This window comes from Toxoplasma gondii, chromosome II, assembly GCF_000006565.2.
Source record: "Toxoplasma gondii ME49 chromosome II, whole genome shotgun sequence".
Classification (NCBI taxonomy): Eukaryota; Apicomplexa; class Conoidasida; order Eucoccidiorida; family Sarcocystidae; genus Toxoplasma; species Toxoplasma gondii.
In genome coordinates this window covers 703,597-719,162 of record NC_031469.1, presented here as the reverse complement: position 1 = coordinate 719,162, position 15,566 = coordinate 703,597, and the positions used below count along the sequence as shown (strand labels likewise).

Here is a 15,566-nt window from a genome sequence, read left to right as displayed (position 1 = left end):
CAAGCGCAGCACTGCCTCCAAGAAGACAGTGAACATCTGTCTAGCCATGTACCTACTATATCCGCTATCATAGACAACTATGTACGTCTAAAATATACGAATATATATATATATATATATATGTTTGTGCAGTGTTGAGAGCGGCCTCAGGGTGGCAGCGAGTGGAACAGGAGTCCCTGCGGAGAAGGATTGCGACTGCAGAGATGAAATTTCTGTGCGGAGTCGACTCTTTTTTCGCCTTTTTCCGCTCCGGCGTTCTGGTGCCACCGCTATCCAACCGCTATCCAGGAAAAGAAGAACGAGAAGAAGAGAACAGCAAAAGGAAGAACAAGAAGAGGAAGCAAAAGAGGAGGAGAGAAAGAACGGGAAGGCGAGACCATTTAAAGACACAGGAGAGCAAGGAAAAAGAGATGCAGCGGCGCGCGTAGAGAGAGTACCCAGGCTAGCGAGGAACGCTGTGGTGAGGACTTGGTAACAACGTTCGTCTCGCGAAGACTCTCCAGATGATGCCGCAGCCACACACACACACGGTTTTTCTATGCGGATTGTGAGCACAGAACAAACATGCCAGAGGAAAAAGATGCTGAAAGAAGGCAAAGAGTTGACGTTTTCCTCGCGGTCTATATATCATCGACATCTCCAGACTTTTTTGTCTGCATGCTTTTTTTTCGATTCGTGAGGCATAAGTGTTCAGTTTGTTACTTCCCGTCTCTCCAGATCTTTTCTCGAATTGTATCCACTTTTCTTTTTTATCTCTCTCGAGTCTTTCTTCTCCTCGACTTCCTCGCCATACCTCTGCCTCCGGCGAGAAGCGCGTTTGCCTCGCCTTCCTCGCCGCTCACAAAAAGCAGCGCCTTCGCTCTCCTGTGTCCGTCGCTCTTCGCCCAAGTCCGTTTGAAGAAGTTCGCTCTCTCCTCGTCTTTATTCTCTTCTCTCGCGCGAGTCAAAGGTTTTTCGGCTCTCCTCGGTCTCCTCTTCAAACAGAGCCTCCCGCCTCTGTCCGCCTGCCTCTCTTTCACACCGACGGCTGGACGAGTTGCGCCGTTGCGCTACATTTCCTAAAAGGAAGGCTTTTCCGCTCTCTTTCCAGTCACCATTTTTTCATCGGTTTTCTTTCTTCGGACGCTTCCGTTCACCGGACGACGCAGTGAATGCTTGGTCTGGGGAACGCGCGGCTCCAGTCTCTTCCTGTCGCGGTCGCCGTCTCCTTCCCTCTTGTTCTTCTCGCCGTCGGCTCTTCTTTTTAAGACTCCTGGCTCCGTGTGAAGCCGTGGAAGACGTACAGAACGCTTGGCCTGCGAGGGGATTCTGCGTCTCCTCAACTCTTCTGCCTCTCGAAACGCTGGAAGAATCCGAGCGAAGATGCAGAGGGAAAAGGAAAGACGCTTCTGACCAGGGGAGCATGCGGGGCGGGGAGACAGGCGCAGACGCTGCACACTGGAGAGGAGGGAAGCAACTGGTTTCCTGACGGACTCGCTCCAAAACTGTTCTCTGCCTTCTCCTGCTCCTTCCCCTCTTCTGTCTGGGAAGGTCTTCTCTCCATCATCGCTTCCTCTTCTCTGCCTCTCTCCTTCCTCCGTTCTGTTCAACTGCCTCTCGCCAGCATCTCCGCGTTTCTCTCTCTGCTTCTCTCTCTCTGCTTCTCTCTTTCTCCTTCTCTCTTTCTCCTTCTCTCTTTCTCCTTCTCTCTTTCTCCTTCTCTCTTTCTCCTTCTCTCTTTCTCCTTCTCTCTTTCTTCTTCTCTCTCCGCCTCTTTCTCTCCGTGGGGTGTCTCTTCTGAGGCAGCCACGATGGCTCCGTCGATTCGTGGAGTGTCTCTGTTTATCCAGGATGTGCGAAATGCGCCTTCGTCGAGTCGCGAGCAGGCTCGCGTCCTGCAGGAGCTGTCCAAGATTCGCCAGCGTTTTGCCCATCCGAAGAAACCGTTGACAGGCTACGAGAAGAAGAAATGCCTCACCAAGCTGCTGTACATACACCTGTTGGGCTACCCTGTGGACATTGGTCACGCAGAGGCGATTTCCCTCTTGTCCTCGCCTCACTACTCCGAGCGTTCGGCCGCCTTTCTCTTCTGCTCACTTCTGCTGGTCGACTCTCACACTGCGAGTCGCGACCTTCCAGACCTCAGAAGTCTCTGCTGCTCCTCCATAAAAAAGGAGCTCTCTCTTCAACATGAGGACTTCGCTGCTCTGGCCCTCGACTGCGCGAGCTACATCTCCGACCCAGACGCCGCCGCAGAACTCTTCCCTCTGGTATTAAAAAATCCTCGGCGCACTTCTGCTCGAACTCTCCTCCCGATACAGATATTCGAAACGCTTCCATTTCTCATGAATGAAAATACATATATACATATATACATATATATATATATATATGCATATCCATACTTATGTATATATATATATATGTATATACATATATATAGATATATATGCGTGAATCTACACATACGTCGCAACCGGCATGTGCGTATATATATATATATATATATATATATATTTATCTTTGAAGCTTGGTTCCAACCAAATCAAAGACGTAAATACACGTATGTATATATATATATATATGAAGCTCTCTAAGCAGATAGATGTATCTGAGTGTAGACATCATCAGGAAGTAGAGAGAGATTTAAATGTATAGAGGGTGCGGCTGCGTTTTGTGTGCAGATGCAGGCGACGGCGAATCCGTCTTCTTCTGCCTCTCCGTTGATTCGTCAGAAGGCGTACAGTTGCATGCTGGTGTTTTTTCGTCTGCGGCCGTCGCTGCTTCCTTGCGAGGTGTGGGCGTCGCGCTTAGGCCAGGCACTGTTGTTCGAGCAAGATCTTTCGTGTCTGCTGTCTCTAGTGAACTTGATTTTCCACGCAGTCTTGCAGACAAGCCAGCTGCACCGGTGGCAACAGCAACTGCAGCTGTCGGCCATCAACATCCTTGCGCGCATTCTCTCGAGAGACGTTCCAGAAAACCTTTTTTACCGGGGCATCCCTGCGCCGTGGTTGGCTGTCCGGCTGCTCCAGCTTCTCCAGTGCTTCCAAGTCTCCGGAGGAAAACGGGAGGTTCTCTCCGACGAACCCAGCAGACGCGAAGACAAGCGAAGAGACAGAGAGGAAGATTCGCGAGAAGATGAAGCAGTTGTGAAGCAGCAGCGGGAAGCGGTGGCCCTCTCCCTCAATGAAATCGTCAAGACGATCTTCACGCAGGTCGCGACTGCAAACGAGGAAGAGGTAGACTATTCTCTCCAGTGGAAAAAAATCCGTGATCTACAGAGGGACTGCGACGGAAAAAAGATGCAGCTGCACACAAAGAGGTGCAGATACATATGTGTAAATCTGTATAGAAAGAGGCAGATGAGAACTGACTCGTCGATATACAGCAGTACATATATATATATATATATATATATATATATATTTGTAGATAGATAAACATATATATATGTAGATAGATATATGCATTCATATGTAGCTGAATATAGGTCGATGTAAACGTACATATAGATGCGCGGTGGAGATTTATATGCATTAGTGTAGTGGGATTGACAGACATAGATTGAGATAGAATCAGACAGATAAGAATGGGTATAGACAGGCACATGCATATATATATGCATATACATATTGAGATCTATATGTATCTGTATATCTATATCCGTATATTTCTGCATGAGTGTATTTACATTTCTGAGGATTCTCTGTGCTGTGTCATCACATCAAATGTCGCGAGTTTGTGTGCTTCCGTTGCTCCCTTGTTCTCCTCTCCTCGGTATCTCTCCTGACCTCGCCTGCGAAGCGCCGAATCGCAGCACCGCCGTTTCTGTCTGTTTGCCTCTCGTTTCTTTGCCTGTCTGTAGGCGTTGCCGCATCAGTCTCGATCCTCAACTCTGAAGGGGAGGAAGAGTCACTCTTTCTCGGCGTTTCGCGCTTCTTCCCTCTCTACGCGTCTCGCGTCGCTCTCGCGTTTGCCGCAGAGGCAATCGTCTTCGGGGAAGGGTGATCGGACGGGAGGCTCCGGAGACGCGGCGGTTCCGCAGAGAGGTACAAGTTTTTTCAGCAGGAAGAAGGGCCTTGGAGCGCATGCGGTCTCTCCCTCAGTCATTCAACATGCAGTTCTCTACGAGGCGATCAGTCTCTCCACCCATCTCCAAGCCGACGCCGACAAAGATCTCAAACTCTCCGCCGCGGCGCTTCTTTGCTCCTTCGTCGAGGAAGGCGTAAGAAGCTCGGCGAAGGCGAGGGAGCCACCGAGCGAGAAACGCCGAGGAGGGAAGCGAAGTGAAAGGGAGAGAAAAGAAAAGTAGAGAAGAAGCGAGGTAGAGAGGCGGAAGGAGGAAGAGCGACAGAAGAAAGGGGAGAGAGATTCAGAGTGAACCCGGCGAACAAAGGTGCACAAATAGAGAGAGAAGAGAGGGAGATATTCAGTGCCTCACACACAGAGGACGTACGCGGAAGATGGACAAATCCAGAAGAGGCGGAGAGAATGCCATGGAAAAAAAAGGGCAAGGGAGAGAAGGAGAGACAGAGACTTGTGGCATCACGGTTTGACTTCCCTCTGCCTCTTGTGAATCCTAAGCGTTATGGTTTTTTTCTTTGCTTTTCAGGATTCAAACTTTCGATACAAGAGTCTCTCTTTGGTGGCGGCGATGGCTGCGGATCCTGACGTTCACCCAGAGTTAAAAGGCGCAGTCCCTGCAATTCTTCGATTGCTTGAGGAAGAGGATGTCTCTCTCCGGAGACAGGTGAGCTGTGTTTACTCCCTCGCTGTTTTTCTTCCTTTCAGTGGCTCTCTCTTCTCTGCTTCCTTCTTCTCGTCTTTCTTCTTGTTCTCTTCTCCTTTCCCTTCACTTTTCTCTTCTTTCTTCTTCCTCTTCCGCTTTCTTCTCGTCTTTCTTCTTGTTCTCTTCTCCGGTTTCCTTCTTTGCGTGACCTTCCTCGTCTCTGTTTCTTTCGTCTCGTTCTCTTCGTCGCTCTTCTTCTGTGTTTTCCTGCTCATTCTTCGCGTCTCCGTTTCTTTCTCTCTCCTTTTCTTTCGTCTCTTCCGCCCCTCTTCTCCTTCCTGCTCTCCTCCCTTTCTCTTCCTTCTTCCTTTGCCTCTCGCTTGTCTGTCTCTTGTCGGTCTTGGCTGATCCGTCTCAGCTGGCCGAGAACTGTGCAGGTTCCCCGTCTTCTTCTTCTTCTCACCCACTTTTCTCTGGGTCGCCGTTGCGACGCGTCTCTGCTTTTTCGATTTGCTCGTCTCTCGTACCTTCTGCTGACTTCGGTGTCTACGAACGGCGGATGGGCATGCGCTTCGCAGGCAATTAGCCTCCTCTTTGCCCTCAGTGGGCCTGACAACTGGAGTGAAATTGTTCTAGCTCTTCTGGAGAGTCTCCATCGAGACGCAGAGACTCTTCCGAATATCTCTGCTCACATTGCCGTCCTTGTTGAAACATACGCACCGGACCCAACTTGGTGAGAACACAAAGCACAACCAGGATTTGTCGGTGTCAGCTTCTCCCTCGCAGTTCAGTTCTCTCTCTCTAGTGGAGCCGTCCCCCCTGGCCGCGACCGTGTACACTGCCCTGCTTGTACATTTTCCTACTCATGTCTCTCTCTACCTCTTTCTACTTCTCTTTGTCGGTCTGGAGATCTGTATAGGACAGCATATACATAGAGGCTCTATTTGCACATGCATTTCTGGCACCGAAGACGTAGAGACGCATTCGTAGAAGTACACTTGCATGTAGATACTTACATATATAAATATATAAATATAAATATATATAAATATATATAAGGTAGATGGATAGTTACAGCGCCACATAGAAAAGGTTGCATATTCATCTACGTGAATCTACTGTACATACATAGGCCCGTATATATATGTGTGCATATATGTGCATGTGTATATGTAGGTACACCTACTTGCATATATATATATATATATACATATATGTATATATATGTATATATATGTATATATATGGCTACATTGATTCAAAGAAGAGTGATATTCTTCCGCAGCGATGTATTGTGCGTATCGATAGTTGTTTTCTTGTGTTACTGAAACAGCCTTATCTTCAGCATGTCTCGTTGACGATTTTTTGGGATCTTTTTTCAGGCTTGTTGACGTCGCCTTTCAGATGCTGCAGCGTGCGCCACAGCACGTAAGAGACGAGACATGGGTGCATGTCATTCAAGTTGTTTCCGGCAGTTCCTCCTCAGAGCCTTCAGACGAACGAGACGGAGACAAACTCTCAGGGAGGAAAGAGAATTCCGCGTCGGTCGGTCGACCAGACGTCGAGCTGCAAGTGAGCGAAAGCAAGAAAACAAGAGAAAGAGAACGAAGGGGGAGAGAGAGAGAAAACAAGTGGAAGAGAGAGACCAGGCGAGAGAAGGACATGAAAGGAGAAACGGAGAATAAGGGAAGGAGAGCGAGCGAGGAAAACAGAGGCTTCCGAAGAGAGGAAACAGGAGAAAAAGAGAACAAGAAGGCCGGAGCTCTAGGGAGGATCGGAACTCGGCAAGAGAGAACAGGATTCATGATGCGTTTTTTTCTGTGTCTTCTTGTCGGTTGACTTTGCAGAGATACGCTGCAAGCCGTGCTGCAGAATTTCTGGAAGATGCGTTTCTTAACGAACCTCTTCTCAGGTATTTCTTACGAACAGTTTTCAAGAAAACAGAACCTTTCTTACATTGGCATTTGCCCTGAGGCAGGCTCTCGCTCCTCCCAAGCCGTGAACCAGAGCGCATGCACCTGGGCGGTTTTGCGCGTCTTGCTCCCTTTTCACGTACTGAAATCGAAAACAGTGAAAATCGACCGGCGCTCTTCCCCTCTGATCCTGTATTGTGTTAATTACACTCTCACCTCGTTTCCTGTCGCTTCTGCTCCTTCCACTTTTCCTCCACCCTCTTCTTGCACTCCCCCCGCCCCGCCTGCGTTGAAGGCTCTGCTTCTGCTGTTCGGTCTGGCATTTCCGCTTCTCTGTGCAGTCTCCCCTTTTCTCTGATGCCTCGTCTCTCGCCTGTGGTGTGCGATGTTTTGCAGACTCTGTGCGTATCTGCTGGGCCATTTCGGTCACTTGATAAAGGCGAGAGTTCCTGGGCGTCGGCAGATCGACGCGCTGCTGTTCCACTTTCGACGCTTCGTCTCGGCGTCCTCGTTCCTCTCTCCAGGGAACTTCCCTCCTTTCACCTTCATTCCTTTGAACGACGAAGCGCCAGCTGCTTCGTGTTGCCCTCTCCTCCCTCTTCTTCTCTTCGCCCTCGTCAAACTCGCGCATGCCTTTCCGGCAGACTCTGCTCCCGTTCTTCAGGTGCTTCAAGAGCTCCACGACAGCAGAGACTTGGAGCTGCAAACAAGAGCTGTCGAACTCTCTGCGTAGGTCTCCGAAGAACAGGGAAAAGAAAACTCCTCGCGGAAGATGCCGAGATGCCGCGGTTCTCCTTCGTGAAAGATACGAAATAAAACGGTCGAACGAAGGTCTCCAAAACCGAAAAGGAGAAAACTTCCCTCTTTCCAAGCGGCTCTCTTGCTGTTGAGATACTGTAACGCCGCTGTGCAAGGAGTTCCAGGTTTCTGAGGCCTGCCGTTGCCGGGGTGTATGTACACCGGACTGGGGCTCCGGGTGGACAGGTTGCACTTCTCACCGGAGTGAAGTTCGTTGTCTTGTTTTCCAGACTGTCGTGTTCCCTGTTCTTTTTTCAAAAATTGCTTTTGCTCTTTTTTGCCGTGCATCACGCTTCACGGTGTCTGCCTGCCTTCGTGCGGTATTGGATCTTAGCTGCTTCGGTTTCTTCGGCGCGCGTTCTTCGGCTCGCGAATACGTCGTCAGTGCTCTGTTGGCGTCTCTCTCTTTCTTTCTCCGCTGAGGAGAAGTCGGGGGGGTTTCTGTCTGTTTTCGTCGTTCTTCGATGAAGCGTGATGCCCAGGGTTTCGAACCTCTCTTCGCTTTCTCTTTCTCTTTCTCTGCAGTCTGTTGGAGTTACCAGATCGTCAGTTCGTTGCACAGACTCTCGCGCTGTTGCCGCCTTATCGTCGACGTCAGCTGCTTTCTCGCCCTCCGCCGCCGCGGGCACTCGCAGGCTCTGGCGGGGGCAGGACGACGCGTGCGGGAGCGAATCGCGCTGCAGAGGAGCGACTGTCTGCTCATCTGCGAGCTGCACCCGCCGCGACTCGCGAGGCGGTTGCGGCTGTCTTCTCGTCCTCTCCAAGAGCGACGGGTAGGAGCTGCGAGACACGCGGGAGACGGGGGTCGTCTCGGTCCCCTCAGAGAGAGAGTTTCGAACGAGAACGGTCCTCCAGCGAAAGCAGTCCGAGTCGAGAGAGCTCCGACGGTAACTCGGAAAGCGACAGAGACAGCAGAGACACGGGAGAGGAGAGCGGAGAGGAGACTGGGGGGCGTCAAAGCGAGGATCGGCGAGGAGGGAGAGAGGAGCGAGAAAGAGGAAGGAGGTCGAGTGACTCCAGCGGGGCGGGGCGATCTGTGGAGAGCGCAGAGTCGGAGGAGGAACGCGAGCACGAGAGCAGAGGAAGCAGTCGGAGCAGCAGTGTGGAGAGAGAAGAAGAGGAGAGACGAATGCAGGAGAAGTTCATGGAACTACTGAAAAGCCATCCGCTGCCGCAGAGCCAAAATCCGGAAGATCAGAACCGCGAGCTGTGGAAGCGAGCGTGCATCGCGTCTGAGGGAACGCTATGCCTCCTCCCCGGCCTCCTTGAGGTGTATGTACACCGGAAATTTGACAAGAAGGACGGAATGCTCCTTCTCGAGTGGCGCAACTTGAGTCGCGACAAACTCCTCGGGCTTCAAAGGCAAGTTCAGCTGTGCCCTCTCAAGGGCAGGTTGAGGGTAGAGAAAACTTCGTCTCTGTCATTTTCTGTCTTCACTTTGTTGCGTCGCTGGGGGACAGCGCGAGTCTTCGAGACGTCCGCAGGAGGTGAAACTTCGAGACTCGCGTCACCCGTCGCTCCTCGACGAGTGTATGCATGCCCCTTGTACCTGCCCAGAACCGCATTCACATGTGTCTCTCTACACATGAGTACAGTTTCGTTTGTGCATCTTCTTGTTTCTCTCTGCACACTGCTTGTTGGCCTTTTTCCGTCTGTTTCCCTCAGAGGAAGTCCGCCAAACAGCCCGGAGATGCTGCTGAAGGACGAAGGCTTTCGACCGGGAGAAGCGACTTGGGTCGAAGGCAGTGGAACTGAGGTGGTGAACATTTTGCCGCTCCGAAAAGCCATTCAGAGAATTCGCCTGCGATGTCTGAAACCATTCAGTGCCCCGCCGAAGCTCGCCTGTCTCCTCTGCGTCTCCACGGGCGCGAACCAGGTCCGAAAAGAAAGCACGAGGGAAAAGAGACAACAGAGACAGGGACAAAGGACAAGAAGGTAGAGAAGAGAGAAGTGAGGGAGGAAGACACAACTCGAGACGGAAGCAGATACAATCTCCACGACCCGAGACGGAGGGAAGACGACACATATAAGAAGGAAGATGGAATTGGGGTGAACGAAGAGGGAGAAAAGGAAGGGCATGGCTACGGCGTTTGTCCAGGAGACGGCTGGAGAAGAAAAAGGAAGAAAGCGAACTTCGATACAGGAGAAGAAGACCTTGCCAAGAACAATGCAGAAAAGAGATGGAAACAGAAGAAAAGAGAAAGAGAGGAAGCAGCAGGGTAAAGAAAATGCTCCCAGACCAAACTGCGGCTGTTGCCTGTTTTTGATTGGACTCGAATTCCTCGCCAGAGTGTTTTTTCTCTCCACCACTTTTTTCAGAGTTTTTTTATTTTTTGCGCACGGGCGTCTCTCTCGCTTTTTTTCTTCATCTGTCTTTTGAATCGAAACCATTTTCCTGGTCTTTTCCGCTGTTGTTTTCCCCTGTGTCTCTCCTTCCGTGTCTTTTTTTCCATCGGTTTTTCCCTTTTTCTCTCCACCCATGTTTTCCTTCTGTGTTGGCGTGTCTGAACAGCCTCCGCAGCAGATTCAGCTGCCTCTGTCGCTTCCAGTCGTCATGGCGAACTTTCTAGTTCCGGCGAAAGCTGTGAATGAAGGCTCTGTTTTCCTCCGCTACTGGAAGCAGCTGCTCTCTAGAGAAGAAGAAAGAGAAGGCGAGCGCGGAGGAGAAAGCAAAGAAAAGGTGATCGTGGGTCCGCTGGCGTTGCCGCCGCACCAAGTGCCTCTCTTCTTGAGCGCAGGTTTCAAGTTTCACGTCATCAAGGTAGGCAATTGAGGGAAAAGACGAAACGAATCCGAGAGGCGAACGACGCAGAATCGACCGTCGAAGAAGAATCAAAGAGGAATCGTGAGGGAAGGTTTAGTTTCAGCGTCGCAGAGTGTCGCGTCTCTTGCTAGGGCGTCTGCTTCTTTCTTCATGTCCCCGCTGCTCCACACTCTGCTGTCACCTCTCACTTTCTGTTTGAACCTACGGCGGCCCCGATTGTTTCTCGGCATTTCCCCGGCTCTCTCGCTTCATCTTCGTCCTGCCTTTTTCAGCGCGTTTTCTCCACTGAGTCGCTCGACTTCTCTGTGTGCCTTCTCCGTTGGTCTGCGTCGCTCAATCTGGGCTTTCGTGCGACACTGGACCTCCACGTCGTCGGATCCTTTTCTGCAGATTCTCCGCCATGTCGCTCTGTGCCGCCCTCTCTCTCCTCAGCTCTGAACCGTCTCCGACGTCCCCTTCTTCTCTGCTTGCTTGTTCGCGCTCGCAGGTTGGTCGCAGCCTCTGCGGCAGCGGCACGTTCCACACGGGGACGCCGGCAGCAGGCGCCTCCAGTGGCGCCTCGCCTCGCTTTGTGTGCGCCTCTTCCATGTGCACAGTTGAGCTGAACCCAAACGTGAAGTAAGTCCTCTCTGCGGGAAGGTCTGCTTGACCGGAAACTCGACCTGCCCTGCTCCACCTGCAGCTCAGTGTATGTACAGTGAAAGCGACGTCCAATCAGCTTCCAGGAGAGAGAGCTGAAGATGCTGTTCCGGAAAGCAGGAGGTGCTCAAACGTCAGTGTGCTGGCTTCCAAGTCATCCTGCGATACTCGTCGTGTTTGAAGTCAACTATGTTCTTCTCGACGTTCTATACATATATATATATATATATATATATATATATATATATGCATAATTGTATATATATATAAGCATGTGCCACTGGTATGTATACATGTAGATACATGTATACATGCACCACTGTTGTCGTTGCGGTATTAAGAGCGAAAGAAGACTACGTTGTCTAGTCTCACTCCCTTGCCGGCAGCATGTGTGCGGCTTTGAATTCATGCTTTCCGGGATGAAGTTCACCTTGTGTTTGCGTTGTTTGTCGGGCCTTTTGCAGTCCTTTGCTTGCGCGGATAACAGTGCGTGCAGCGCATCCTAGGGTTTCTCTGTATTTGTCTCGTCTCCTCGGATTCCACTTGCTTCGAGCGTCTGCTCCCCCCTCGTCCAGTTCGCTCGTCCAGGCGTCGCCGGAATTCGCGCTGCAATCGGGCTCTTCCCCGTTTGCGGCGCCTGCTGGCGGCGAGAATCCCGCGCCTCCTTTGTCTCGCGGAGCAGGAGTTGTTTCTGCAATGCCCGGAACTCGCGCAAGCGTGAATCTGAGCACTGCACAAGTAGCGGGGGGTCCGCCACTCTTTCCCTCCGCCTCTGCAGGTTCTCCGACAGGTTTAACGCCGCAGAACTTCTACCGCATGACAACCTGACAACGCAGCGGAGGGTGGAGCAGTTGTTGCCGTCTCCTGAGGACGGCGGACGCGACTTGTGTCTCCACGACGCGCATGCAGCTTCCTTGCTCGGCTGGCGACACACAGCAGCGCCTGGTCTCTGGGGTAGACTTCGGAGCTGTTAACATTTGTAGCGCTCTCGGCTGGTCAGTTGGCCAGTGATTCCCTTTTGAATCGGAATTCTTTTGTGAGATGCGATGGAGACGAGCTTACGGTGGCAACAGTTTGTGCTTTGTATCGCGCGCGCCGCTTCCTCTGTCCAGGGAAGCTAGGTTTTTTTCCAACTGAGGAACAGACGAAACAGGCGACTTTGTCTCCGGTAAAAAGCAGAGGTTTTTCTCGGGAACCCCCCAAACCCCCTGTGAACACTCAAATCTGCAACAGTCAGAAACAGGGACGGGAACGGTGTCCCTTTAGCGCTCAAAAAACGCGCGTGCGGTCTCCGTTTTGCGTAATCGTGTTCAAGACCATTCCTGTCGACCCGCTTCTCTGTGAAAATCCTTTGTTGACAAGCAGGAGTGAACAAACAGGAGAGAGACTCAGAGCTGATGACAACGGGAACGAAACACTGCCATAAGCAGTGAACGACAGCCTGCAGTCCAATTTCGCTGACGAGCAGACCGTCTGTGTTTTTCTGCCCGCTTGTGTAGCGTCTGAGGTAGTTCAGTTTTTTGGAGCACAGAAAAAACTGACGTGGAATGTAGGAAGAAACTCAGGTTTCGCAGAACGGCCTGACAGGGTTTACCTTTTACGGCCACAAACGCACTGGCTTTCCGCGGCTCCCAGGGCAGAGGAATTGTACAAGAGCGGTACAACGGATTCACGCATGTGACCAGTCAAGAAAACGATGAGTGTTTTTTCTCGTCCTGGGTGTATCTCGGGGTTAGCTGTATTTACAGCGCTGCAGACCAAGTTGGTTCTGCAACTGAACCTCAACCTTTGCCAGATCCATGGATACTGGAGTCGTTTCTTATCAAGAAGAGCAGCAATGAGGAGCGATTCTAAGAAAGATGCTTGTGAGAATGTGCACTCGTGAGTTCAGCAAATTTGTTTGAGGACCTCTTTCATGGTGTCTGCAACATGGAATCAGAAATCTAAAGTTTCGTACCACGATCATGCCGTGCGACAATCCGTGGACATCGACCCCCTCTTTATGCTTTAATATGACTGAAGTGAATACTAACAAGTGCACATAGACCATCATCCGGCCAGTTGTCGTCAACCTGGGTAGACAGACCTAACTGGTCCCTACGGCCCAACATTCGGAAGACGACGAATAAAGTGATTTTTGCATTTGTATTGCAAGAACTTCGCCTCTCCAAACTGTCTGTCGCATCTGAGAAACCAGACAACAGTCTCGTTTACTTGTCTTGAGCTGTCCAGTGCAGTGGCGGATTACAATGACCATAAAGAATTCGGTTGTCAGTATCTCGTAACTCGATTGATGTTCCGAGTCTTGAGTACCCTGATGTCTGTTTATTCGATTTGAGTTGCACCAATATGCGGCCTGCGTGGCTGCCTATCAGTAACCACGCAGAGCTAAGTTCTTTCACAGAGCTTGCACGCTGGTCACCATCCCGAATTAGGGAAAACATCCGAACAAGCAAGACTGTCCTGAAACTTTGAACGCACGGCACAGGTGCTCCAATGCTGCCTCGGCGATCATCGATGTCCTTGCGACCGCATACACAAAACCACTGCGATGTCCTGCCGTTTCACTATTTCAACCTTGGACCCTGCATTTGTGTATATGCACTACTCTCTTGCAAACGCGTCGAAATCCCAAAGGAGGTGGCATCCAAGGAAGCCAAAGAGATAGTCTCTCTTCTTGCAAACATTCGCATTTTCAATCCACACCGGCAAGGCGGGAGCTGTACGAAGATTACGAAAATTATGGGAATTCACACGCCTAGCACATATGTATAACTATGTAGATCTACATAAATCTATTTCTGCCTTAGGGTGTTGTTCCCAACCAACGCGACGGTGTTGGCTCGCTCGTTAATGACTGTGTTTACCGGGTCCAAGTTCCCCTGTGTCACAAGAGCATACCTGAGACGATATTATTGTAAAAACGGAACCAGTTGGACACCGTGTATTAGTACAGCAAGGGTAATAAGCGGCACAAGTATCCTGATATTCACGGTGGGAGTCTGCTGCCTAATGTTAGTCGGTCAGATCAAATTGGGAGGGCTAACTAATCCTTGGGTTGTCTCTTTTGCTTTAAATATGAATTTATCTTCGATCTCAACTGGGGCCCTGTTCCGCGCTGGACTGATTTTCTTGCAGAAATCCGTGCCCCTCTGGAGTTTGGAATGCTTTAACTCAGAAGCGATGAAAAAAAGTCGCTCTGATTCTTGCGAAAACGCCTTTCGAAACCACATATAGATTGGTACAAAGAAACTGTCGGTTCCTCCTTCAAAGCTGATCTCAAGCAAAAGACGACAGCACCAACATCCCCACGGAGTGTGTGCATCGCCGAAGCGAAACACCACCAAGCACCAAAGTCGTTGATTTTTCAAGAATACGAAAATGCACAACTCCACCATCCGCTTCTGCCGCCTGTGGCCATGACGTTCATATACACTTCAGGAGCAGTCTGTGCATTTGCTAACGTTCAACCTCAACCTGAAGGAGCAGCGGCAGGTTGGAAATTTAAGTTGTCACATACAGCAGCCTTTACCGTTTTGCCTTTTTGTCCTCTAATTCACTGCGGGTGTCACTCTAGTGTCTAGATGTATCGCAGAAGCATCATGTGCTGTATGCTGGGCGTTCAATATCTAGTTCGGGAAGCAACGGGATGGGAATCCAGGATTTACTGGTTCCCTGTCTGCACAAGATGGTTTTTCACGATATCTGTGGAGCACTCTTTCTCGTCATGAGCCAACGTCCGAGACTCCACGCGGTCATTTTCGACATGAACGCAGCAGTGGCCGGGAGGTTGAGGTTTTCATTCCGGTGAATCAGAAGGTCCGACGTGCCAGGAGCGAGCTCGAAAACAGTCACTTTTTCGTCACTCAGATGGACAAGAGGAGCGGGCGAAACCCCATCGGGGGGCGGGGGAAACCAGAAACCTTTTACTTCCATCTGTGCTACGAAATCTGAGCCGACACGCAGCGCTTCCCTGTTCCTCAGCGTCAACGCTTTGTACGAAGCGTCAAGGGACGCCCTCTCAATCCGGTAAGACACGCTGTTGTTCTGAACTTGCGGGTGGTAGACTGCGACAATGTTTCTTTCTAGATCTGCTTTCGGCGCAATGTGGAACGAACCAGAAACTCGCGGACTCTGGAACACGCGGGAGTCAGGGCTGACTTGCTCTGCAGTGCAGAGAGGGCGGATTGGCAACCCTGGAATCGACAAGTTGACAGACGTCCACTCCCACTTTATCAGAGTTTTCTCTGCTGAACTCGTAGAAGTGTTTGCTGTGTTTTCCACTGCGCTAGCCCCTGTCACAACTTGAAGAGTATTATCCTCTTCGGCCATGAAGGGCAAGGGAATGTCTGAAAGAATCTCCAACGGCACAAACAATTCAGGGGTATCGAGGGTTCTGTGTCTCGCACGTCTCTCCGTGGCGTTACCTTTGATGAAATGGAGAAGCAAAAACACAGCAGCCGCACCGGAAAATATCAAAGTGCTCTCCATAAGCCAAGCGCGCTTCTTTCTTTTGCGGGGAGAAGACTCTAAGAGCTGCACCGTTCGCTTTCGCCCTTTCCTGTGGCGGCGACGGGTAGGCTTTTTTTGCCGGATCTGCTCTGTCTGCTCTTGTGCGAGATTCTGTTGAGGCTTCAAAGACACGTCCTCGCTCTGTCTACGGTCTGCCGGTATTGGTGCCTTCTCTTTCTCGTCGACACTCACTCTGCTTCGTTCGTTTTCCTGGGAACTCGCACTTGGTACA

General features: G+C 50.8%; 2 protein-coding genes across 2 annotated transcripts; one reads left to right on the top strand and one right to left on the bottom strand.

Annotated features, from left to right (window-relative positions):
* The first annotated feature begins 712 nt into the window (after positions 1-712).
* Positions 713-12,728, top strand: TGME49_221940 (adaptin n terminal region domain-containing protein). Its single transcript, XM_018779947.1, has 13 exons — positions 713-2,249; positions 2,664-3,218; positions 3,845-4,204; positions 4,592-4,729; positions 5,287-5,441; positions 6,091-6,280; positions 6,556-6,620; positions 7,018-7,350; positions 7,945-8,781; positions 9,085-9,295; positions 9,932-10,180; positions 10,671-10,801; positions 11,287-12,728. The coding sequence occupies exons 1-13, from the start codon at positions 1,791-1,793 to the stop codon at positions 11,648-11,650; spliced, it is 4,047 nt and encodes a 1,348-aa protein (XP_018638295.1). The 5' UTR covers positions 713-1,790; the 3' UTR covers positions 11,651-12,728.
* A 1,790-nt stretch (positions 12,729-14,518) lies between these two features.
* TGME49_221930 (hypothetical protein) lies at positions 14,519-15,154 on the bottom strand (the record flags this gene model as incomplete). The annotated part of the gene is made up of 1 exon (XM_002369971.1): positions 14,519-15,154. The coding sequence occupies one exon, from the start codon at positions 15,152-15,154 to the stop codon at positions 14,519-14,521; it is 636 nt and encodes a 211-aa protein (XP_002370012.1).
* Between the last annotated feature and the right edge of the window lie 412 nt (positions 15,155-15,566).

Coding starts and splice junctions, on each gene's coding strand:
- TGME49_221940 (XM_018779947.1), top strand. CDS start 1,791: ATGGCTCCGTCGATTCGTGGAGTGTCTCTGTTTATCCAGGATGTGCGA. Junction 3,219..3,844: donor CGACTGCAAACGAGGAAGAG/GTAGACTATTCT, acceptor GCCTGTCTGTAG/GCGTTGCCGCATCAGTCTCG. Junction 7,351..7,944: donor AGAGCTGTCGAACTCTCTGC/GTAGGTCTCCGA, acceptor CTTTCTCTGCAG/TCTGTTGGAGTTACCAGATC.